Source organism: Uranotaenia lowii, chromosome 2 (genome assembly GCF_029784155.1).
Source record: "Uranotaenia lowii strain MFRU-FL chromosome 2, ASM2978415v1, whole genome shotgun sequence".
Classification (NCBI taxonomy): Eukaryota; Metazoa; Arthropoda; class Insecta; order Diptera; family Culicidae; genus Uranotaenia; species Uranotaenia lowii.
The window spans coordinates 96,352,750-96,377,733 of record NC_073692.1 but is presented as its reverse complement, the minus strand read 5'-3'; the positions used below and the strand labels follow the sequence as shown (position 1 = coordinate 96,377,733).

Below are 24,984 nucleotides of genomic sequence, written 5' to 3'. Positions count from 1 at the left end.
TCTTTTACTATATGACGTTCACAAAATGAAACTTATTTTTAAATGTACTCCTCGAATTGCAATTCAAAAACTTTTTGAATCGAAACTAAAGTCTTAACACTCAAAATCAATACCTCGCCTTTAGAATGGGTTTTTATTAAAAAGTTTAACTAAACAAGATCAGAATTTGAAACCAACCAGTTTTACCTCAAAATCCACTCATAGAATACAAATTCAACTCATCAATAAAATGGTAGCCCCGTGACAGGTGTTTACTACTCACAATAAACAACAGAATTAGCTAAAAAATCATTAACCTGGTGTACACAACTTTCTTAAAAATCATTTTAGTTATAAAGAAAAATCATTCTAAATTTTATGCTGATATGAAATAATATTCAAAAAACTCATTTCAACATCAATTTAACTTTGTGTTTATTGTTTTATTGAAGGAAAAATGCTCAACTCCACGTTCAAAGGGATTTTGATAAATTACACAGGGCTACGAATTCACATTTTCGAGTTTCACAGAAATTTAAAGCTAATTATCATAAATTTGGGTGCGCTGAATCTAAATATGCAATTCGGTTTTGTCTAACAGCTTAGGTTTTGGAATTAATATTAAAAGTAAGTAAATCATTTAAGAAATATCTGTCCTTTTTGACAAAACAGTAAAAAATTACAAACATTTGAAAAATAAACATTTCAAATCAATTATTAACTTTCCCGAATACTGCAAGTAATTGTGACTTTTGCGAAAAAAACGTACAGAATTTTTCTTCTGTTTAATTTTACCAATTCTGAAAAATACGAGAATTTAACGAATTAACGGATTCGATTGACTATATGCATTCGGAAAAAAAATCGCGTAGCCGTTCAAAGGACAATTTGAATGGAATAGTTCAGGCAGAATCTCACCATTTGACCACAACACTAGAAACAAGACATGGTTTGTGGTAGTGAAAAAACAGTAAAATAAAGAAAATAAAAAAGTTCAAGAACCGTTGACCGAAGATTGAAATAAATTGCATAATTACAGTGAGCTTTAAATCCCGATTAAAGAAAATTTGATGCTTTGACTGAAGTTTCTTAGCGAGTGAGTATCACAAGCCTAGTTTAGAAGCATCAATCTCATTTCCAATTTTTAGAAATCGAGTTATAAATTTAGATTTCGGTTCAGATTAGGATTTCAGTTTCAGCTTAAGATTTCAGATTTCAGATTCAGATTTCAGATTTCAGATTCAGATTTCAGATTCAGATTTCAGATTCAGATTTCAGATTCAGATTTCAGATTCAGATTTCAGATTCAGATTTCAGATTCAGATTTCAGATTCAGATTTCAGATTCAGATTTCAGATTCAGATTTCAGATTCAGATTCAGATTTCAGATTCAGATTTCAGATTCAGATTTCAGATTCAGATTTCAGATTCAGATTTCAGATTCAGATTTCAGATTCAGATTTCAGATTCAGATTTCAGATTCAGATTTCAGATTCAGATTTCAGATTCAGATTTCAGATTCAGATTTCAGATTCAGATTTCAGATTCAGATTTCAGATTCAGATTTCAGATTCAGATTTCAGATTCAGATTTCAGATTCAGATTTCAGATTCAGATTTCAGATTCAGATTTCAGATTCAGATTTCAGATTCAGATTTCAGATTCAGATTTCAGATTCAGATTTCAGATTCAGATTTCAGATTCAGATTTCAGATTCAGATTTCAGATTCAGATTTCAGATTCAGATTTCAGATTCAGATTTCAGATTCAGATTTCAGATTCAGATTTCAGATTCAGATTTCAGATTCAGATTTCAGATTCAGATTTCAGATTCAGATTTCAGATTCAGATTTCAGATTCAGATTTCAGATTCAGATTTCAGATTCAGATTTCAGATTCAGATTTCAGATTCAGATTTCAGATTCAGATTTCAGATTCAGATTTCAGATTCAGATTTCAGATTCAGATTTCAGATTCAGATTTCATATTTCAGATTCAGATTTCAGATTCAGATTTCAGATTGCAGATTCAGATTTCAGATTCAGATTTCAGATTCAGATTTCAGATTCAGATTTCAGATTCAGATTTCAGATTCAGATTTCAGATTCAGATTTCATATTTCAGATTCAGATTTCAGATTCAGATTTCAGATTGCAGATTCAGATTTCAGATTCAGATTTCAGATTCAGATTTCAGATTCAGATTTCAGATTCAGATTTCAGATTCAGATTTCAGATTCAGATTTCAGATTCAGATTTCAGATTCAGATTTCAGATTCAGATTTCAGATTCAAATGTCAGATTCAGATTTCAGAATCAGATGTCAGATTCAGATTTCAGATTCAGATTTCAGATTCAGATTTCAGTATCAGATTTCAGATTCAGATTTCAGATTCAGATTTCAAAAGCTTTAAGTTTACGATATTTTAAAGCAATAGTTAAATCGGTTTGCAGGTTTCAACAAATTTGTCAAATAAAATTCAACCTTTTATTTAAATTTCTTAGGTATGCCTGAACACTTTTGATGATATCTTTTAAAATTTCCTAACATTGTAAAATAAATCTACAAAGTGATACTTTACGACTGGTACTGAAAAAAAAATAACTATTTGCAACTTGATGCAGGCTTGTTGCTTTATCAGTTGAATGATCAATGATTAATTTCACTCAAATCAGATTTATTTTTAAAGTTATAAATGCCATATCACCAAAACAAGAAGTGATAGACAAAATCTGAAAAATGATTCGAGTTCACGATTATATAAATATATATATATATTATATTATAAAAATATTGACCTCATGAGCTATCCATCAGATTTTATAAACAAATTTTAAATAAGGTAAGGCATTTGAATTGAAAAATTGCCTCTAAAATGTTTGGAAACTAGTCATTTTCATTTTAATATTTAGTATGTACTTTAACCAAAGTTTACAGTTCAAATATTTTTATTTTTTAATTTTTTTATCATGTGCTTGTTTTTTTTGTGCTCTGAAACCGGAATCTTCTTGGAAGTCCATAAATATAAATTTTCAATATGAAAAACATTGCATGTTTGTTTGTAATTTGTCCTCTTCATGACTGAAGATTCCAATTGAAGGCGAGAGAATATTCTGAGCTTGAAATTTTGAACTTTGAAACTGTGATTGAAAATTTTTTGTTGTTAGTTATTGATACAAAAAATAAAATAAAGGTGAACATGCCAAAAACAAAGAATCGACCAGGTATGATTTGACTTTTAGCTCTGCGTATCCTATTTTACTTTGCCTTTTGGTTTGAAATAGTTCATTAGAGAATATTCCAGTAACACGAACATTTGAGTAGCACGGTGTCTCTGATAGAACAATTCATTTATTAAAAAAAAAAAAGCAAAACTAATTTTTCCACCATTCGAAAACTGGGAATATCCTCTTTTTTTGAGCCAAAATTTGGAATAATCTATTGGGTGGTCTGGAGAATTTTTTTTAGATTTCTTTAAGGATAAATGGTTTTATCAAAGGGGAAATAATACTTATCACTGTTAAAACAATTGTCTTACTTTTGGAAATGTTCCAATTCCATACACCAATAACATGCTTTAATAGAAATAATCTCTGGCTACAACTTTGTGGAATACATCAAAGCGATACAAAGTGAGAGAAAAGAGTTGTAATGTCACAAACAGAGTGATCATCAATTTTATTTTGAAAATCTAAATAATAAAACTTCTCATCGCTGACTGTACCAAGACAAGAAATAGTATCCTAATGACTTAGTTATTGGTTGTAGAGTGTTAAAATGTCTAGGATGGTTTATTTACATTTATCAATCATTTTGTTACATAAATGTGATCAGGGTAATCTGAAGTAAAGAGCATCCATGGGATTGTATAATAAAAACAAGATGGCTCCTGCTTACTTGCAAACTTTGTTGCTCATTTCAAAATTTGAGAAATGTGACATCTTTAAAATGTGGAATATTAAGGCAAATAAATCTAGAAAAAATATTTCAAGCACTTAAAGTCAGTGCAATAAATTGTAATTTTTTGTTTATATGAAAAAAAAGAATGTGACATACCAGGCGAGAGCCAAATATGTAGAAACCACAGAAAAATGTTTGCAGTCTTCCATATAAAATACTACCAAGTAAAACCCGCGTTTTTTTTAAATCAGCTAGGAAATAAAAAAAGAAACATTATGTTAATTTGAACAAATTCAAAACATTTGAAAACAAAATTTGAAATTCGCAAAAATTCTGATGAATTCAAGCCCAGTCAACCAACTAAAAAGATTTGGCAAAACATTTTCTAATAATTTTATTATATCAAATAAACCACTTAAAATTATAAAAAACAAATTTGACGTTGAGATTTTGTTATTTTATTTTTCATTTTAACCGAAAAACACATTAGGTTCAGTTCGTGTGCATTTGATGAAATATGAACAACTTAGAATTTTCGCTCAAAAATTGTGTGTAACCTCAAACTTGACCACATTTTAACCTACACGAATGTCTTCAAAAATGCAAACTTGGCAAACATACATGAAAAAAAAGTTGATTTTTTTTTTTGGTTTTACATATAAGGCCCTTGGAACCGAAGTAGTATAAGTGCAAAAGAGCATATTTCGAGAAAACACGATTTTAAATTGTTGTGTTTGGCCATTTTCCATTCTTCGAGTGTTTGTATTTTTCTTTAAAATCAAAAAGCATTTTAAGAAAAATTCTAAAAACCCGAAAAATTCATCCAATACAGTCATAAATATGAAAAAATGTTTGACATCATTAACTCAAAATCGACAATTTTGTCACTTATACCCCTTTGGCTCTGGGGGCCTCATATGACATATGACACTTTACCGTAAGATTGCCAGATTGCCCGGGTTTATCCGGGTTTGCCCGGATATTTAATACAAAATTTAAGAATAGTTCGACCCGGTCCGGATGCCCGAATTTCATTGAAAAATGCCCGGATTTTACCCTGTTTTATTCACTTTATTTGGCAAACTAAACAAAAAAACAACAAATTCCTACCAAGTTTTATAAAAATAATCATGAAAGGTTTTTTGGAAGCCTAAAATACGGTTCATAATCTATCGATGAGTTTTGATGAAAAAAATGTTTTTTCAATTTTTTCGTTCATTTTTGTTGAGGAATTTATGAGTTTTGACAAAATTTGCTCGGATATAGTCGTCAATTTGAATTCGAATGCCCGGATTTGCTGAAAATTTTTTGGCAAGCTTACTTTACCGTCCTTGTGGTACCCGTGTCGGAGGTTGTAAGAAAAACCTAGAAAAATCATCAAAAATGATACAAGATTTTCAACAAAGATATTTCGTTTTGATATTCAGATGGATAATTTCCAATATGGGCTTAACTATAACAAGAAGGTCCAATTTATTTCCTAGTCCCAAATACTTGTTCATGGAAGTTCTCATCAAGTTTGCCGAAATCACAGAAAAATCTATAATATCACAGAATTTTGAGCCAATTTTCATCACAGAATCTGTGTCACAGAACACAGAATTGTAAAAATATTCACAAATATCTCCAAATTTGTAAATTTTGGAAGTTTTTCCAAAATTCCATTTTTTAAGTCAACACTAATTTTGGATAATTATATTTAAATTTGAATAAATATGATAAAAATATAATTAATTTGGTAATGGTTATTGATTTTTCTTAAGAAATATGTAAATAAGACGCAATTTGACATGACTTTTGAAAGAAATAAGTAAAAAAAAAACATCACAGAAAACCGTCACAGAATTTTTGTGTACAATCACAGAAAGTCAGAATTTATTTTTGTCAAACACAGATTTTTTTTCGGCAACCTTGGTCCTCATACTATCTTAGCTCGAAATAAAAATTACTAAATTTTCAAGAAAATTAGTACACATTTTTTTCCATATTAATACTTTATAAAAACTTTTTAATTCAGATAACTCTGATCAAATGTTTACGAAAGATGGATTTAAAAATGTGAATGAACCGTTCTGAACATATTAACATACTACAATCAATAACTAAGTCGTCAGGATACAATTTCTGGTATTAGTCCAACCTGCGATAAACAGTGTCATTACATTTTTCAAAAGAAATAATAATCACTCTGTTCGTGACATTACAACTCTTTACTTTCACGTTGTATCACTTTGAATTTGTAGCCAGTGTATTAACAATGATTAGTATGATTTTCCCTCTGTAGAAAAAGGGTAAGGTTAAAAAAAATTTCAAAACAAATTAATTGTTCTAAGCCCCCCGATGGATTATTTCAAATTTGGGGTCAAATACAAGGAAAAGGCTCAGCATTCAAATGGTGTAAAACTTAGCGATTCTAATTTTCAAAAAAATTTCTTGTGGGGTGAACCACGCTTAGTTAACTACTACTTCATAGAAGTTGGCCCGTGCTGAACAAAAATTTGATAGATAATGATAATGCTTCTAAATAAATTCTACCCGCTCATTTTCCCCATTTTTCATTTTTTTTAACTTTCTATCCATCTATAAAATTTTATTATCTTAAGATGTCCCTACTTAAAAGGACATCACTTTTCACCGATAAAGCCGATAAATTAAAAAACAAACATACATTACGGTTATTAATCTCTTTCAAAAAATCAAGTTTTCTCCCAGAGACACCGTTGTGGCAATCGATGTATGCGACAAATTTCATGATCGAGTTTTGCAAACCGACTGTATACATTTTGTAGATTGGTTGAAAAACTGACCTGTGCCAAATTTCAACTCCATAGGACTTGATTCAGGGGTGCCTCAAAGCGCTCAAATTTATCCATTTTTCGGAAAATTGACTAAGTCCCAGAAAGTCGATTTTTGGTCAATATTTTTCAGAGATAACACAAGATCTCGACGTTTCATGCCTTTTTAAGTCATTTCCCAAGCAACCAAAAGTCCTATATCTACATAAAAGCGTGCCTCCAAAGTATGAATTTTGTTGAACAAAGGTTCCAAAGGAAATTTTCTTGAATGCGAGCATGAAAGCTACCTAATGTTTCTCAAACAACCTTTTTTGTGACATGTCAATCGCAACCATTCAGTATAAATGTTACAAATTGGGTCTTCGTATTTCCAAAATGTTCCTCAAATAGCCTTTTTGAGTCATGTCCGTCATTCATATGAAATGTGAACGAACATCACAAAAGGGCAAATAATTAATAGTTCATTTTTGTAGTTTGGAAATTGATGGTAACTGGAGTAAGAGAAGAGAGAAGTGTTTTTTTTTTTTGTTTTTGCTGATTACACGATAATTTGTGTTCAGATCAGGCCTTTCAAATCTTCAATGGAACTTCAAAGTTTCAATAACAACCTCAATTATGAGCTGAATAAAACGAGCTTCAGCGCATTTATTTTGCTGATTAAGCTGTGTTTGACTGTTTAACGAGACTTTTGGTTGCTTGGGTTGGCATCAATATTAAAATTTAGATTTTTCCGATTTATTTGGTCCCTCCTTCGATGATTTTTGAGGGCCAAACCCCGAAATTTGAGCGCTTCGAGGCACCCTAAATCAAGAACGATGGTGCTGAAATTTTGCGCAGGTCAATTTTTTGGGCCAATCTACGAAATGTTTATGGTCTGGGTTCAAAATTCGAAATGACTTTTTGGCTGGCACCCTAACGAACATACATAACTACATATGTACCCGCTATGTATTTCGATTCGAGATTTGTAACCAAACAAATTGAATCAATTGAAACCAATTCACAAATCACATTGCATTCTCTCGGTTGGTTGGAGCAGCTAATCCTCATTTTACTATCGTTTCAACTAAACCATATAAAATAAAGCGCTCAACCATCACATAATGGGAACACATATTTATGTACAACACATGTATGTTGTGAGACTCATAAAACGGGGGGACACGATTTTAAACGGCTCACCCTGAACTCATCTCGCGGAATAACCTTGTTACAGGTTATTTAATTTATCCTCCCATTTGCCGCTGCAGATTGTGAAAGATTGCATCGTTAGTATTTTTTGTATGCTGCAAGCTTCCATCAATTCCATTGAGGTAAAAAAAAAGCGTACACTCAGAAATAAATAAAATATCAAACAATTAATTTTTAGGTATTTTCACGTTTCTCCCTCTTTACGCACACGGATATTTCTCATGGTGTAATTACTGGGATATTTCTCACTGAGAAATATTTCTGCGATTAAAATTTATGCATTGAGAAATGGGATGATTGTTATGGAAGCGACATCTGGTGGTCAGAAAAAATAGTTTGGGCCGGGACGTAAAGGCAAACGCTTAAAGCAGAAATAATCAGAATAAGCAAACGAAAATCGTTTGATTTTCGTATAAGTTCTATGGTCAATGTGCATTATTGACCATAGCATACAAAACAAATGCACTTTCCCTTTAATAATTATTTTCTGCTATAGATTCCATCCTTTTCAAAGATGATTCACAAATTCGAAAAGAATGGAATCTGCATGCAGTCAAGTTGGCGGCATTTTGCAACTGAAGAATCTATCACGTGCTCATACCCGTTTAGTTGGGACTCAAACACACAAATCACAAAGCGTTTGTTTGAACAAAATAATATTTCGGTTATTAAATTTTATGCATTGGATCATTACACGCCAAGAAATTATTCGGGTGCATAAATTTAAATAACTGGAATTGTTATTTTTTAATATTTCTGGATATTAATGTCAGTCAAATGTCAGAGTAATTAAAACATAATATTTTTAATATTTTTTAAATTTCTGGGTGTAGGGTCTTAACCGGTTAGCCCAGTAATGGGTTCGTTCATACAAGTAGGTTCCAATGTGGGTGGAGTAGGGCACTCCCGATATTTTGATATTGGAGGTCGACTGGTGAGGGTTGAGCTTGTTGTGATTTTTTTTTTTGCGAAGCAAATAACCAGCTGCTCAAGCTGTGCATTTCATGATCAAGTTTATCGGGGCCGTTATTACCGTTTGTTTTGATTCCCCTTTTTTGGTTAGGGTGCGTATCGAGAAACCGGCTCAATGGTGGGTGTTTTGGTACAAGTTGCCTTCCTTAGTGAAGCATGACTCATGATTCTCTTCAGTCAGATTGGCATATAAGTTATTGCCGATGCTTTCGTTTATGAAGACTTTGAATTGGTAGGATTAGGATACTTTTTAATGCTTTTAGGAATTCTTAGGTTCAGCACAGCTCACAATTTAGAAGAAGGGAAATTCTGCCCTTTCTACATATACAGTCGAACCTGGATAATCGAAACCTCTATAAGTGAGAGAATTCACTAGGAAATCAAGGTTAATTCAACGTTAAAAAGTATCAATTTTTTTAATTCTTTTTTAAAGGAATTTTAACCCACCAAGCCCATAAAATAGAAAAAAAAATCACTAAACACAATCATCATAACGAGAGCATAAAGTTTATCATAAATGGAAAAAGAAACTCTTTCGTTTTATTAAGGACCATAAACTCTCGAGACCGGATTACTTCTAATCAGACAAAATTGCACAACAAAATGCAAATTCACAGTCACCGAAGGCGAACAGCATTCACGTCCAGCTAATTTTGACCATATTTTGTATTTGTCGGGCAAAGTATCAAAATAATCTCCCCCCTCTAGCGGGGCAACCTCCCCCCAATCCGCCAGATCTTCATGAACAAAAAATGCAAATATATCATCACCAGATGCAATCCAATTTATCAACATTTGTCCGATTAGCATAGGGTTCCGGGGCAAGATCCGGCCGCATCCCAAAACCGGAAGGGGATTTTCGGGAGCAGCTCGTCGATGTAATTCACCATAAATGCGATTTTGCCGGCTGGTTTCCAAGCTTATGGGCACTAAGTTAGGCTGACTGAATGACGTTCGGTTGGCTGATGATAATGGTTTGTGAAAGCAGAAACGCTTTAAAATCTGATTGTGCCATCAGCAGAGTTTTACCACCGATCTTTGAGTGTATGGGTGCGGTTTGGTGGTGGTCGTTTAAATATTTGCAATTCTAATTGGCCCCCAACCCCCAACCGAAGTTGCTCAGACGAATCAACGCAACCAACCTACTCTGTCTAACTTCCCCTTCCTTCCCTCTGACTTTAGCTCCTCACTTTCCTGGGGGAAGCTTGACTTTGGCAACATTGTGTGGTGGTGGTCTCAAAATCGGCTTTAGTAATTAGGGCAGGAGAATTGACTACTGTTTCCGGCAGCTTCCGGTGCAGTTTTCTGAGCACTAGGGACACACTCTCTCCTTCCTACCCTCTCACTCTCTACTAAAGCTGCCCTAATGGTGAAAAGCTCTCGTAAGAGTTTGATGAGATGAAAAACTTATTTTATGGTTGTATAAAACCGGGAATGTGATAATTTGAAAGATAAGATTGAAGTTCTACTGGCAAAAAAAACGGAAGGAACCAAGCAAGACAAAAAAAAAATAAAATGATGGAAATTACAACTAGTTTTGACCCATTTATCATATTAAGAGCATTTACCTTCAGGTTGATTTCCTCGAAGAGCGTTGAAGGGCATTCGATGAACCGCACGATTGCAATTAATTCACCGCGTCGACTTTTCCAGGAGAAGATAAATTTCCCTGTCATTACGAGCAAGTGATTCGATAGCTATCCGTCTGTCGATGGATGAGAAAATTGCTGATCGAATAGCTACAGTTGAGAAAATGGAGATAAAAAAAGTAGTATGTTTTTTGCACTTCGCGAGCATGCTCGAAAAAAAAATATGGAAATTGATCCAGCCACGGCGATTCTTAAGTAATAAAAAATGGTTCAAATATCGTGTGCAAATAAACAGATATTTTAGTTGATTTTGCCTAATATCACTCAAAAAAAAAGGATTCCTTTACGCTGACTGATTGCAGTAAATTGTGTTATTATCTGATTATATTGTATAATACGGCCTAGAATCTGTCAACGGCTGTTTTTTACCTCACTTAGCTTCTACTAATTTGTTTTTTTAAACACATGAAAAAACTTACATATTTACTTTATGAAAGTTCTATTCAATTCTATTTGAGCGAAATGCTTGTCTCTTTCCTAAAACACTAATTTTTCATGCATTTTTCCGTTGTCCTTTTCTTCAAATTAAAATATTTTCAAGCTGTCTTTTCATTGTCTAACTAAGATTAGTCGATCTTCAATATGAAATGTAGATCTTTTCAAAAGGGGGGGGGGGGGTTTACCTTTCAAAAATTTAAACTTAAGGTAAAAATGATAACAATACCAAAAATAAACAATAGAAATGGAAAGGGATTTCTAACACCTTTTCTTACCCATGATTACCACACAAACTAAAAAAAAAATGACTGATAAAATTAACAAAATTTCTAAAACATATCACAATGAAAGTTTCAAATTTCCAAAACACAGAGTTTAAAACAAATCTGAATTCTTCAATAAATATCCAATCAGGAACAAAACTAATAATGATTAGTTGTTAGTAAAATGATAATCATTGGTAATTTTTATTCATCTTAATTTAAATTTTTTTTCTTCATTTTCAACTGAAGGATTGAATGAAAAATTGAATCAAAATTGAATAAAAATATTTAATTGCGATTTTAAATGTGAATTTGAACTTTGGAGATTTTATTCAATGATTGATGGTTTAATATAATTGGAGAAAAAGAAGTATATGTATTAGACTGCCCTAAATTTGTATGGGATTATTTTTTACAAAAATTTTTTCAACGCGGCACCCCCTTGATTGGTGCATTTAAGTGAAAAAATGACTTTCTGAAAGTTTCAGCTCGTTTGGCAGAAGCACGACCTGGCGCAAATGACTTGAAATTTGTATGAATATTTTCGGCAAAATGTATGAAAAATCGACATTCTTCCACTCTTTGAGTTCTAAAATACGTTTCCAGTATGCTAGAAAGATCAGAATTTCAGGAATTGTAGTTTAAACAATGACAAACAAGTTTGTAAAAGATTGTGACGCGATACAAGTTGACTGTGATGAGTTATTTGCAATTGAATGTGTGATTTTTTTTTCGCATTTCATCGATATATCGTGAAGGTGTAAAGGGTGAATTATTAGTACTAACTTGATCGCATTGTTACACAATGAAGATACCAGATAGAAAGTTTGTGTCCTAGGCAAAGTTTAAGCTTATTTTATAACAAATATCTTTGCAAAAAGTTGAAATAAAGGTCACAAACTTTCTAATTGTTATTCTCATTGTGTGACGAGACGATGCGATCTTCTTAGTGCGATTATTATCCCATACACCGTTCACGATATATGAAAGAAATACGAAAAAAATCACACATTAAATTGCGGATAACTCATCACATCTCACTCGTATCGCATCACAATCTTCTACAAACTTGTTTGTCATTGTTTGAACTACAATTCCTGAAATTCTAGCATTCTGGTAACGTATTTAAGAACACCAAGAGTGAAAGAATGTCGATTTTTCATACATTTTGCCGAAAATCTCCATACATATTTCAAGTCCTTTGCGCCAGCTCGTGCTTCTGCCAAATGACCTGAAACTTTCAGAAAGTCATTTTTTCACTTAAATGCACCAATCTAGGGGGTGCCACGTGGAATATAATGATTTTTTTTGTTATGGGCCAGTCTAATATGTATAAAGCATGGATCACCATGACTCTGGACGCACTGTTTATTATACCATTGCGCTCCTAGTTGTTGGATCTGGAATGTTTTGACGGTACCGTAAAACGGGGTAATATTGGTCACCGGGGTAAATTTTATCAACAATAAACTTTTCTACATTATCATCAATAACTCAGTCTATAGTTTGAATTTTCGAAAACTGTTTTCTACGTTTGAAAGCCTATGAATTGAGTATCAAATAGGAAAAATTTGGTTTGCTTTTAAAAACCTTTTTCTGCAAGTTAAAATGGAACTTCATAATCATAAAATATCTATTTTTTCCAAGGCTCGCAAACAAACAGCTCTCCTGATGATACCAAAAAGCATTTAGAAGCAAACAGATTGTTTAATGTGAAAGAACAACTTTTTTCTTTGCATATGAACAGTTATTATGCGATTTTTCTAGTCATTTAATGATAAATTTTTGATATTTAAAAAATGAGGTCATTTTCCAAGAGTAAGCCCGTATTGGATAAATGGATAGGAACCTTATCAAATCGTTAACTTTGAAGAAAAAATGAAAATGGGAATAGTGGGAGGGCCTAGGGGAATGAGTGAAAGTAAAATTTTATTTTTATTTTAAAGTTCAAACTTTTTAGCAATTATTATAATTTTTGCCCCTAAATGTAGGCAGTATCTTAGTTCTTTTTCGATTATAAATATTTTTTAAATTAAACGTTAAAAATCAAGGTAAAATTGATAAACTTGCATTTGTAAATATTATGAAGGTGGTTTTGTATCTCTTATGATCAAGAAAACTCGATAAAACCGTCAGAATACAGACTGATCAATGTCACCCCAAAGCATCAAATTCTGAACAGAGACGAAAACGATTTTTAAATCAAATTTAAAGTAGTCTAATAAATTTCTGCAACCGTGATTTACGTTCATAGGAGTCCAGTACTGGTTTTAAAAATATAAAACTTGCCACATTCCTCTTAACAGATGAAAAAATCGAAAAATATTGAATAAAGTTATCAATCTTACCCCGGATTACGGTACTTTGTTCGGAAATGTTTCCTCTATCAGTGTTGAAAATTTCATTACGATTCGTTTTGTTCCAAAAAAGTTACACTTGATGGAAGCCGCTAGACGAAAATAAATTTTGGACACTCACGTTAAAAACCGACGTGGTCGGGTTAAAAAAATCGCGAAATCGTTAAAAATGCTCAAATCAACCGTGTGCAGCGTTCTCAAACGTTTCCGTGAGATGCATACTATCGATCGGCAGGTTCATGCCAAGCGTTATAGTGGACCTAAGAATCAGAAACTGCATTTGAAGGTGTTGGGACTACGACATCGCCAAGAAATTCAACGTCGACCGGTACACCGGCAGAAGGATCAGTCTCCGCGAAAGCCAGTAAGCAACCAAACCGGACATTCAAGCAGAATTTACTAGCCAAAGGACGTGCCCGGAAGTTATACAACAAGATTCCAACGAAGTACGACGGATGCATCCTCATGGATGACGAAACGTACGCAAAGATGGATTTTGGGCAGCTTCCTGGCCAAAAATTTTATAAAGCCACTGCAGTGGTGCACTGCACTGGTCGGGGTGATGTCCCCGCCAAGTTCAAATTCGTTTTTGCCGATAAGTTGGCAAGAAAGTGTTTGATCTGGCAAGGTATTTGCTGCTGCGGACGAAAAACCCCGGTTTTTGTGAAAAACAAGACCATGGACTCCGAAATGTACAAGGAGGAGTGCCTTAAAAAATGTTTTTTTTTTCGTACAATAGGTCTCACAAAAGACCAGTAAAGTTCTCGCCAGATTTGGCATGCTGCCACTACAGCTAGAAGGTACTACTGTGGTATTCGGCCAACGGGTGGATTTTGTTGAAAAGGACATCAACCCACTCAACTGCCCTCAATTCCGCCCTATCGAAAAATTTTGGGCAATTGTCAAGCAGAAGATGAAGAAGAATGGTAGGACGACTCGGGAAGCAACAGAGATGAAGAGATTGTGGAACAAAATGGCTGCTGAGGTCAGTGAATAGGGTGTCCAAACTTTGATGAGTGGTTCTAGAAGAAAAGTTCAAAATTTTATCAAAAAAATATCGAAATATTTTTTTTCTTATTTTTCCTTTGAAGTGCAATAAAAACCTTACATTTTGATTATAAAACTTTTTTTTTCGTTCACATAGCTCCGAGATAGACCCGTTTTAACGCGTCCAGATTTGTAGCGATCCATGCTTTATTACTATTTCAAAAGTGACAGTGTTAAAAGTCTGAGAAAAAACCTGTTAATAAAAAAAATCCTCCAGTTATCTAAATAAACTGCTTAAAAAGTTCATTTTTAAAGTTTAAAATAATAACTTCATGCTCAATTATACTGGCAAGAAAATGTTGGGATATGGGTGATTTCGTGAATAGTCAATATAACCTGATAAAAAATAAAAAGAAAATACAAAGATAGTAGACATTAGGCATTAAAATTTAGTTTTAAAGTTGCTGCTTCGAATCATTTTTCAAATTATTAAGATAAATTTAATAATTATGATCGATCCCTTAAACATGATTTAATACTTAAAAAAAAGTTATGAAAATTTTGAAATTTCCAATCACATGTTTTGAAGATTAAATTTACAAGCTCTGAGTATTTTGTCACCTTCGATTGAAATATTGGATCCTGGATAGAACAGAAGATTGAAACTATGTTTTTCTGTTATTAAAAATTTAGATTTAAGAGCTTATGTTTCAAGAAAACAAAAAAAAACAGAATTAAGAACAGAGATAAGTTTGTTAAAAATATTTCTAAAATTTAAATAGTTTGACAAGGAATAATATTACGATAGAAATGATGCATGATCTAAAAAAGTAAAATTCAACAGTTTAAAAAAATGGAAAAATATCATTATAAGTATTCTCGACATAACTACAGAAAGTTTGAAAAAAAAAATTGATTTCATTTAACATATTTTCTAAAACCTGCAAAAATATTTAAAATTCAGTTTGGTTTAAAACTTCTTAAGAATTTGATAAACGAGATCAATACTGATGTTATGAAATCGCTTGGTACATCTTTGTACCTGAAAATAATCACAGTTTCGTAGGTGATGGAAAGAATTAGGGAAACGTGAGCTATCAAAGAACGAAAGAACATAAGCCGTAAATATTATGAATTTTTCGAAAAAGATACAACGGCTGTATCTTCTTCGAAAAATTAATGATATTTACGGCTTTTGTTCTTTCGTAATTTGACACCTCATGTTTCTCTAATTCTATCCATCACCTTTGATAAACGAAGAAAAGTAAAAATACATGAAACTTCTGTAACTTTGTTCGCAGAACTCATGATAACTTGAAGTTTTGAGAAAAGTTGATATTTCATTCAAATTTCTGACTTGCCTGTTTAAACTTATTTTCAAGTGCATTTTAAAATCAAGTAATTTTCCGTTACTATTCTGAATCGATCATGGATATCGATCTTTTTCTGAAGATCGATCAATCCTATGTGAAATATTTCTGATTATTTGCCCTGATTTTTTTAACAATATTAGCAAAATCCAAAACTGAAACTCAAATTTAGTTTACGAAATGTATGGTGTAAAATGAAATATCAACCCTGCTGATCTGCTTTGATAAATATTCATTTTTTATGTGTTTATTGTAATTATTTTTTCCTTTTTATGGAAAATACCAGAGTTCTCCAGATATTATCCAGTTTTTGCGTTTAAAATAAAGAAACCCATTGTTCTGATTTTGCCAGATTTTTGGGTAAAAATGCCTGTTTTGACCCGTCCCGAATACGTAGAGAATAAAAATCTCAAAAGCTTATGTATTATCTGAGAACATTTGGATTCAAAACTGGAAAAAAAACCTTCTGCTCACATAAAAAATTGTTCAAATTTTTTTGAACATTTGATAACTAACTTGTACCCACATACAGTTTTCATAGTTTTAGTCAAATTTTATAATGATCTTGTATAAGACGAAAACTGAGAAAATTTAAAATCAAACTGAAATGCCGAAAATTAATGGAATTCTGAATGGAGTCTTTTGATGTTTTATTAAAAAGCTTTGAATATTCAAGCGTGATGAAAAATCAAAAAGTCCGATTTAAATTACTATTTAAATTCGGTAAAGTTTTATATTCTTTGAGAAAGAATATTCAAGAATTGAAAGATTAGAAGATTAGAATAAAATGAAAGATGTTGAAAATGAGCGGAAGGGTAATTTTAATTCCGTCTATAATCTTTCAATTCTTAACTATTCTTTCTCATAGAATATAAAATTTCACCGATATAGCCGATAAAACTATTTCATAAACAAATTTTAAATTTTGAATTGAGGTTCAAACAGATTCAGGTTTTATTTTAAAAAGTCATATTCTGATTTAGCTCGTTAATATGTTTGACAATAGAGATAAGAATATCAAGATTAATGTTTCGTTGAGGAACTTAAATCGCAAGAGATTGCGCACTGATAATTTTTATTGTTAGTTCAATTCAAAAAAATTTTTTTTTTAATCAAAGCTGGTTTGATTCAAAAATTCAACTGAAAATCACAAATATGAAGTTGAATTTAAGTTTATTAAGCAAATTTTGTTTAAAAAGATACCTTCAAACATCCAAAACAATTTAATTGTGGATTTTTAGGAAAAATATTTGTACTTTTCGGTTTAAAAAATCTGCAAGGAATTCTATATTTTAAGACTTTTGTTGAAGATTAGGTTGCCATTTTGCCCGGATGTTCAATACAAAATTTGAGAACAGTCCAACCCGGTTTCCTGGATTTCATTGAAAAAAGCGCGGATTGAATCACTTTATTTGGCTGATCAAACAAAAAAAACAAATTGTGTGGTATTTTTTTTTTATTTACACCCCCAAAACGGAATTTTCTCAAAAAGTTTTATTTAACATAATCAGAAAAGGGTTTTTGAAAGCCTAAAATACGATTTAAATGTGTCGATAAATTTTGATGAAAGAATTTTTTTCAGCTAGGATACGTGCTGAAAAAATTCTAGCAACCTTAGTTTAAGATTATTAATATTGCAGTTATTACAAGAGCCAATTTTAAAACTAAAATTACAAATTTGATTCAAGTTTGCAAAAATCAGATTATAACTACTATTTTTTATCTTTTCCTTTAACTTTTGAAATTTTGATTTATTGACATCTGTGTATAAAATATTTCAATTTGCTCAAGAGTTTGGTGGATTCAGTTTATTCGATTTGAGTATAAAAGTTATTTTTATGAAAATTTTGACGCTACGCTGTTTTACGCTATTTTACGCCCAAATTAAATAAACTAAATCTACTAGACTCTGCAGCACATTCAAAGGTTTTAACCATTGGTGAAAGTAAGTTCCTAACTTCGTTACTAAGGGTTTTATAAAAAAAATCAGCTTAGTATTCAATTGGATTTTCAGAAGTAACTTTTATTCACGAAAAACTATTAATATAATAGTACCAAAAATAGATACTCAAATAGTACCTACTAAAATTACAAAAATTACTTTTTTATTCATGCACTGTTTAAGCAATAGTATTTATAATATAAAAAAAAATCATCCACCAAAACTCTCCTCCCTCCATGAGGCGGTTCTTCGTACGGTCCTGAAAGTAGGTATATTCCAGATGTTTAAACTCATATTTTTAAATCTATCATATACTTACATGAAAACCGCGATAATTTTTTTTATTTCTCGTTCATTACACATTACATTGGAACTTCCAAAGATTTAAGAGAATTTAAAGTCTGTTTTAAATCTAAAATAGATTATTGCTTTTCAAAACAAAATGATAAACGTTCAGAAAAGCTCAAAAACTTCTTGAAATCGATGCTAGTAGTTGTAGTGACATTTTTCTGGTTTGAATGATTTCTATTTTAAATAAAAAATCAAATAATGTAGACTTTATGTTATATATCTGAAACTAGACAGTGGTAAAAAATCCCAATCCTGCTCCATGTAAAAAATAAGAAATATAATAAAGCAGGTGATGGACAAAAACTGAGAAAAGATTCATATTCAAAACGCCAAATTTTTCAAAAAAATGTTTTGGAAAAATAAACATCAAAAATGCTGTTTTTTTTTAATTCACTTGAAAGTGAATAATATTAGTTTCGTATTGGTTAAAATATTAATTTTCGAATAATTCTTTTCAAAAGTTTGAGGCATTATATTACATTTATCATGTATGGTTTTTAGCTGTAAAAACTTGTTCGATTCCGAGAGATGATTTTCGTGATAACGTTTACCGACCATATCGGCCGATTTTGTATTTTGGAGAAAAAACATTATGACTGTTACCCAAAAATTCTGTGAAGGATTTCTGTAATGAAAATAGCATAAATTTATTTGAAAAGTCATGAAAAATTGAGTCTGTTTTACATTTCCAAAACAAAGATAAAAATCTAAAAATTAAAAAAAAAATTTATTTTGGAAATACGTACAAATTTTAAAAAATCTGTGAAATCTGTGAATATTTTCCAAATGCTGTGTACTATGACACAGATTCTGTGATGAAAAGTTGCTTTAAGTTTGAAAAATTATAGATTTTTCTGTGATTTCAACAACCTTGCTTATCGTTGAAAAGTGATGTACTTTTTTCAAATGATTTTCGAGAGCTTGTGCATTTATCTTGTTCAAATGTAATGTAAAAGTTGCCTAAAAAGTTTCATGGTATTAGAATAACATCGGCGCAATTTTGTCTTAAAACCTGAAAAAAAACCACGCAACATCTGAAAACAAATTCAAAATTTTCAATCCAAAATCCGGCTAATATCCGGACAAATTTTGCCAAACAAAAACATTGTTAAAAAAAAACAAGAAAAAAAAAGGTGAAGTTGGTCTGATATAACGGATATTTTTGTTATCTTCTGTCTTCAAGTCCTCATAGATGTACTTCACCAATGTATCACTGGTTCCACTATGGAAATTCCAGATGGCCTCAACATATCATACGAAGGTGACTATTTTCTTTTTTGGATCGGGTAATATCATAACGTAAAAACCTGTGCAAATACGATGAGCAAGATCCAAAAACCACGGAAAGTCCTTAAGGCATGCGTTGCACAAAATTTTTCGGGCAACGTTTAGCTCACGATCTTGCACATAGTTTTTGGTGAAAGCACTTCTTTATCTTTATGCAGTATCAAAAACCACTTGACAGGATATGGTGAAAATTTCTGACAAATAAAATAAACATCCAGAACCAGCATCGTCAATTCGATGCATGCTATAAAACGTTTTATGCAAAAAAGCCTTTTGCATTTGTTTAACGAGTTTTACACAGAAATGTGGAGTTTTGAATATTTGGTATTTAAATTGAGAACCACTTTCTGTATAAAAAAAAAATGCAAATCTTCTGGAGCATTTTTTTCGCATGCTCCATCAACGAGACGTCTCGGTTTAATTCATCCAACCACGAAATTCCCCATCCAGTGACGACGGACGACTACGTGACTATTTGTTTTAATGAGCTTCCAATAGCCAGCTAGCTTGCCTGCCGGACCGCTAAAAGTCCACTGTGACTGTGCTGTAATTAATTAAAAATGGATCACAGTCCTACAGCCAACAGATTCTGGACCGTCAACCAGCGCGTGGGACGAAGGGCAGTTGAGCAGAATTCCTAGAATCTGCTCTTGGCAGATCTAGAATCAATGCAATGGGAATAAGCCCAACCCAATGAGCGCTGATGGTTATCGTTCGTTAAACGGTTTAATGGGATGGGCCTGCTGTAAAGGTACTAAATCCCATTTGATGTTGCCGTTGAAGGTTCAAACGGGCGGGCGAGGGATTAATTATTTAGGGTCCATGGGCTAACTTGCGTTGGAGATGAAATGTGATACCGGAGGCTCAACCGACGTTAATCTTCGACGACCGTTAAACCCGTAAAAGGGATTCCGCTGAAGGTGTAATTAACTCATTTAGTGACGGACGACCGAAGACCAACGACAAGGTGTAATGCAATTCATGTTCAGGTAGTTAAATGGAGTTTAACAACGTGTAGTTATAAATTACGATTAAAAATCATTCAGCGAAGATAAATGATGGTTTAATGTCATTTGAACTAATAATACTTTTTGGATAAAGCCATCTATTATAAATTAGCCAGCTTTATCAAAAATAACATTTTTAAAAAGAATGTTCTTCGGTATTACAATATTTGGAAGGCGTGTGTTTGACTGACTAAGCCTTAACCAAAGCCTTTGTAAAAAAAGAAAAAAAAAATGTTTTCATCAATTTAATTTGCACTCAATCGATATCATTCATCTTCAATATGGACAATAATTTTTTACCGAGAAAATGATGTCATTCGATTTCTTGAACCCGTCACGTTCCGGCTCTCGTGTTGGTGTCTCCCACCCATGTGAAGTTTTTTTCTTTTTCAATCAGCTCCTCCTTTCACACGACTGCAGCTAGCTACTTCAAGAGGTCAAGTGACTCCCGCTAGCCGTTCGAAAGCTACTTTTTTATCCATTCCTTCCTATTTTCTCCGCAACCCCAAAGAATGAAAACTGTCCTCATTAGCTAAAGTGCATCTCACTTTAATAGATATTGATGGACGCCCGGTGATATTCGATCTGCGGTATAGAAACGGTCAAATCCGAACCGACTATCGATGGCGCTTATAAGGTTTGACCGCCTTTCAGAAGTGCAGCAGCATCTTCCGGGAGGCTAGTAGAAGCTGCAAAAGAATCAAGCTTTATTTTTAATCACGAATCGTGATCTCTTGCTACCGATGCTTTCGTGATGCCTGGCTCGTCTGCTTCGAAATTCGATGCCCCCAGGATGCGACCCATTTATGCAGGGGTTGGCAACCTCAAGCGAAACTAATCTAAAAATGACAAAATGGCAAAAATTACAAAAATGACAGAAATGACAAAAATGACAAAAATGACAAAAATTAACAAAAATACAAAAATGACAAAAAAGACAAAAAAGGCAAAAATAACAAAAATTTAAAAAAAATTACAAAAATGACAAAAATGACAAAAAGACAAACATGTCAAAACGGCAAAAATGACAAAAATGATAAAAAATGACAAAAAGTTAAAAAGACAAAAATTACAAAAATGACACAAAAAGGACACAAAAAGGACAAAAATGACAAAAACGACAAAAATGACAAAAATGACAAAAATGACAAAAATGACAAAAATGACAAAAATGACAAAAATGACAAAAATGACAAAAATGACAAAAATGACAAAAATGACAAAAATGACAAAAATGACAAAAATGACATAAATGACAAAAATGACAAAAATGACAAAAATGACAAAAATGACAAAAATGACAAAAATTACAAAAATTACAAAAATGACACAATATTTACACTAAATGACAAAAATGACACAAAAATTACACGAAATTTACACAAAATTAACACAAAATAACACAAAAATGACTCAAAAATGAAAAAAAAATGACAAAAATGACACCTAAATGTAACAAAATTAACACTAAAATGATACCAAAATGAAACAAAAAGTATAAAAAACGACACAAAAGTGGCACAAAAATAACACCAAAAAGTAACAAAAATGACTAAAAAATAAACAAAAATGACACAAAAATGACACACAAATGACACAATAATGACACGAAAATGCTACAAAAATGACGCAAAAATGACAAAAAATGACGCAGGAATGACACAAAAGTGACACAAAAATGACGCAGAAATGACAACAAAATTGACACAAAAATGACAAAAATGACAAAAATGACAAAAATGACAAAAATGACAAAAATGACAAAAATGACACAAAAGACAAAAATGACAAAAATGACAAAAATGACAAAAATGACAAAAATGACAAAAATGACAAAAATGACAAAAATGACAAAAATGACAAAAATGACAAAAATGACAAAAATGACAAAAATGACAAAAATGACAAAAATGACAAAAATGACAAAAATGACAAAAATGACAAAAATGACAAAAATGACAAAAATGACAAAAATGACAAAAATGACAAAAATGACAAAAATGACAAAAATGACAAAAATGACAAAAAAGACAAAAATGACAAAAATGACAAAAATGACAAAAATGACAAAAATGACAAAAATGACAAAAATGACAAAAATGACAAAAATGACAAAAATGACAAAAATGACAAAAATGACAAAAATGACAAAAATGACAAAAATGACAAAAATGACAAAAATGACAAAAATGACAAAAATGACAAAAATGACAAAAATGACAAAAATGACAAAAATGACAAAAATGACAAAAATGACAAAAATGACAAAAATGACAAAAATGACAAAAATGACAAAAATGACAAAAATGACAAAAATGACAAAAATGACAAAAATGACAAAAATGACAAAAATGACAAAAATGACAAAAATGACAAAAATGACAAAAATGACAAAAATGACAAAAATGACAAAAATGACAAAAATGACAAAAATGACAAAAATGACAAAAATGACAAAAATGACAAAAATGACAAAAATGACAAAAATGACAAAAATGACAAAAATGACAAAAATGACAAAAATGACAAAAATGACAAAAATGACAAAAATGACAAAAATGACAAAAATGACAAAAATGACAAAAATGACAAAAATGACAAAAATGACAAAAATGACAAAAATGACAAAAATGACAAAAATGACAAAAATGACAAAAATGACAAAAATGACAAAAATGACAAAAATAACAAAATTACAAAAATTACAAATATTACAAAAAATAGAAAAATTACAAAAATTACAAAAATTGCAAAAATTACAAAAATTAAAAAAAATACAAAAATTACAAAAATTACAAAAATTACAAAAATTACAAAAATTACAAAAATTACAAAAATTACAAAAATTACAAAAATTACAAAAATTACAAAAATTACAAAAATTACAAAAATTACAAAAATTACAAAAATTACAAAAATTACAAAAATTACAAAAATTACAAAAATGACAAAAATTACAAAAATTACATTAATAACAAAAATTACAAAAATTACAAAAATTACAAATATTACAAAAATGACAAAAAATACAAAAATCAAAAAAAAAAATCGAAAATTACAAAAATTACAAAAATTACAAAAATTTAAAAAATACAAAAATTACAAAAATTACAAAAATGACAAAAATGACAAAAATGACAAAAATGACAAAAATGACAAAAATGACAAAAATGACAAAAATGACAAAAATGACACTAAAAATTGTACAACTTAGTCGCAAACTCAAAACTAATCAGGGCCTCAATTGAAATTTTTGGCATTTTCAACTTAAAAGGTTGCTGACCCCTGCCAAAATGCATTGGGCAGCAAAATAAACTAGAAGCGAGATGCTATGATAACCGGTTTCGAGACATGCTAAGCGCCGGCTTATCATCAATCATTTTTCCACCAAACAACGCAATGGCGCAATCATGTCAATATTTCCACTGACCACAACTTTCTTCTCTTTTCTTCCCTTCTTCCAGATCTTGGCGTTGTTCTCATCAGAAGCAGCATAATCCAAAGCAGCAATCCCGGCTGGATTGAACCATTCGTTGAACAAGCGCTCACCCACGCATCGCCGGCGCGAGAAATAGTGCACGAAATTAGTTAGGTGCTGCCCCATGCGCAAATGCCCGCCAATAATCGATCACCGAGATCCCCCTAAAGATACTTCCAAATGCCCGGGACCAGTTAACCGTTTGCAATTTTTTGTTTGATTTTCGTTACAACTGGTTCGACCGTTGGGTGGAGAAGATTTTTTTTTTGTTTCTCGTTGTTTAAATTTGTTACACCGTTGTTAGTTAAGAAAAACCCCCCGTTAGTTGATTAGTGTGTAAGACTCTCGAGTATCCCGCAAACTTTTTCTCCGCGCGCCACCACTATGGAATCGTTACGAATATCGTTAAGTTTGCTGCTTTCGACGCTGCTCTTCATCCGCTTTGCCGCCGGCCAGTGTCCTTGGCAGCGGGAGGTGCCGGATCTGCAAACCACGTGTCTATGTGCCTACAACCTTGGACAGGAGCTGTCCGTGCAATGTGATCAAGTGAGTATAAGAGTTAATAGTGAGTATAAGTAAAAAACGGAATTGAAATTTGTGTGTCAAAAACTGAAGAGCGAATACAGTGTGGGGTAAATTGAGCACCCTGAGAACAGACTTAGATTAAAATTGAGCCTTGAGACAAGAGACATGGGTAATTGGGTCTCAAACATGAGGCATGAGACACGAGACATGAGACAGGAGACATGAGACAGGAGACATGAGACATGCCACGTGAAACATAAGACATGATATATGAGACATGAGATATGAGACATGAAAAATGAGACATGAAATATGAGACATGAGAAATGAGACATGAGACAAAAGACATGAGATATGAGACATGAGAAATGAGACATAAAACACGAGACATGAGACACGAGACATGAGACACGAGATATGAGACACGACACGTGAGACATAAGACATGAGATATAAGACATGAGATATGAGACATGAGACGTGAGACATGAGA

The 24,984-nt window shown here is 31.9% G+C and overlaps 1 protein-coding gene across 6 annotated transcripts in view; it reads left to right on the top strand.

Annotated features, from left to right (window-relative positions):
* Positions 1 to 24,984, top strand: part of LOC129745835 (vasorin) — a 596,253-nt gene that overhangs the window by 519,986 nt on the left and 51,283 nt on the right. For all 6 annotated transcript variants that reach the window (XM_055739197.1, XM_055739194.1, XM_055739196.1 and 3 more), the window contains one exon: positions 23,953 to 24,512. In XM_055739197.1, coding sequence (XP_055595172.1) covers positions 24,351 to 24,512 — 162 coding nt within the window. In that variant the 5' untranslated portion in view covers positions 23,953 to 24,350. The remainder of the gene's footprint in view (positions 1 to 23,952; positions 24,513 to 24,984) is intronic.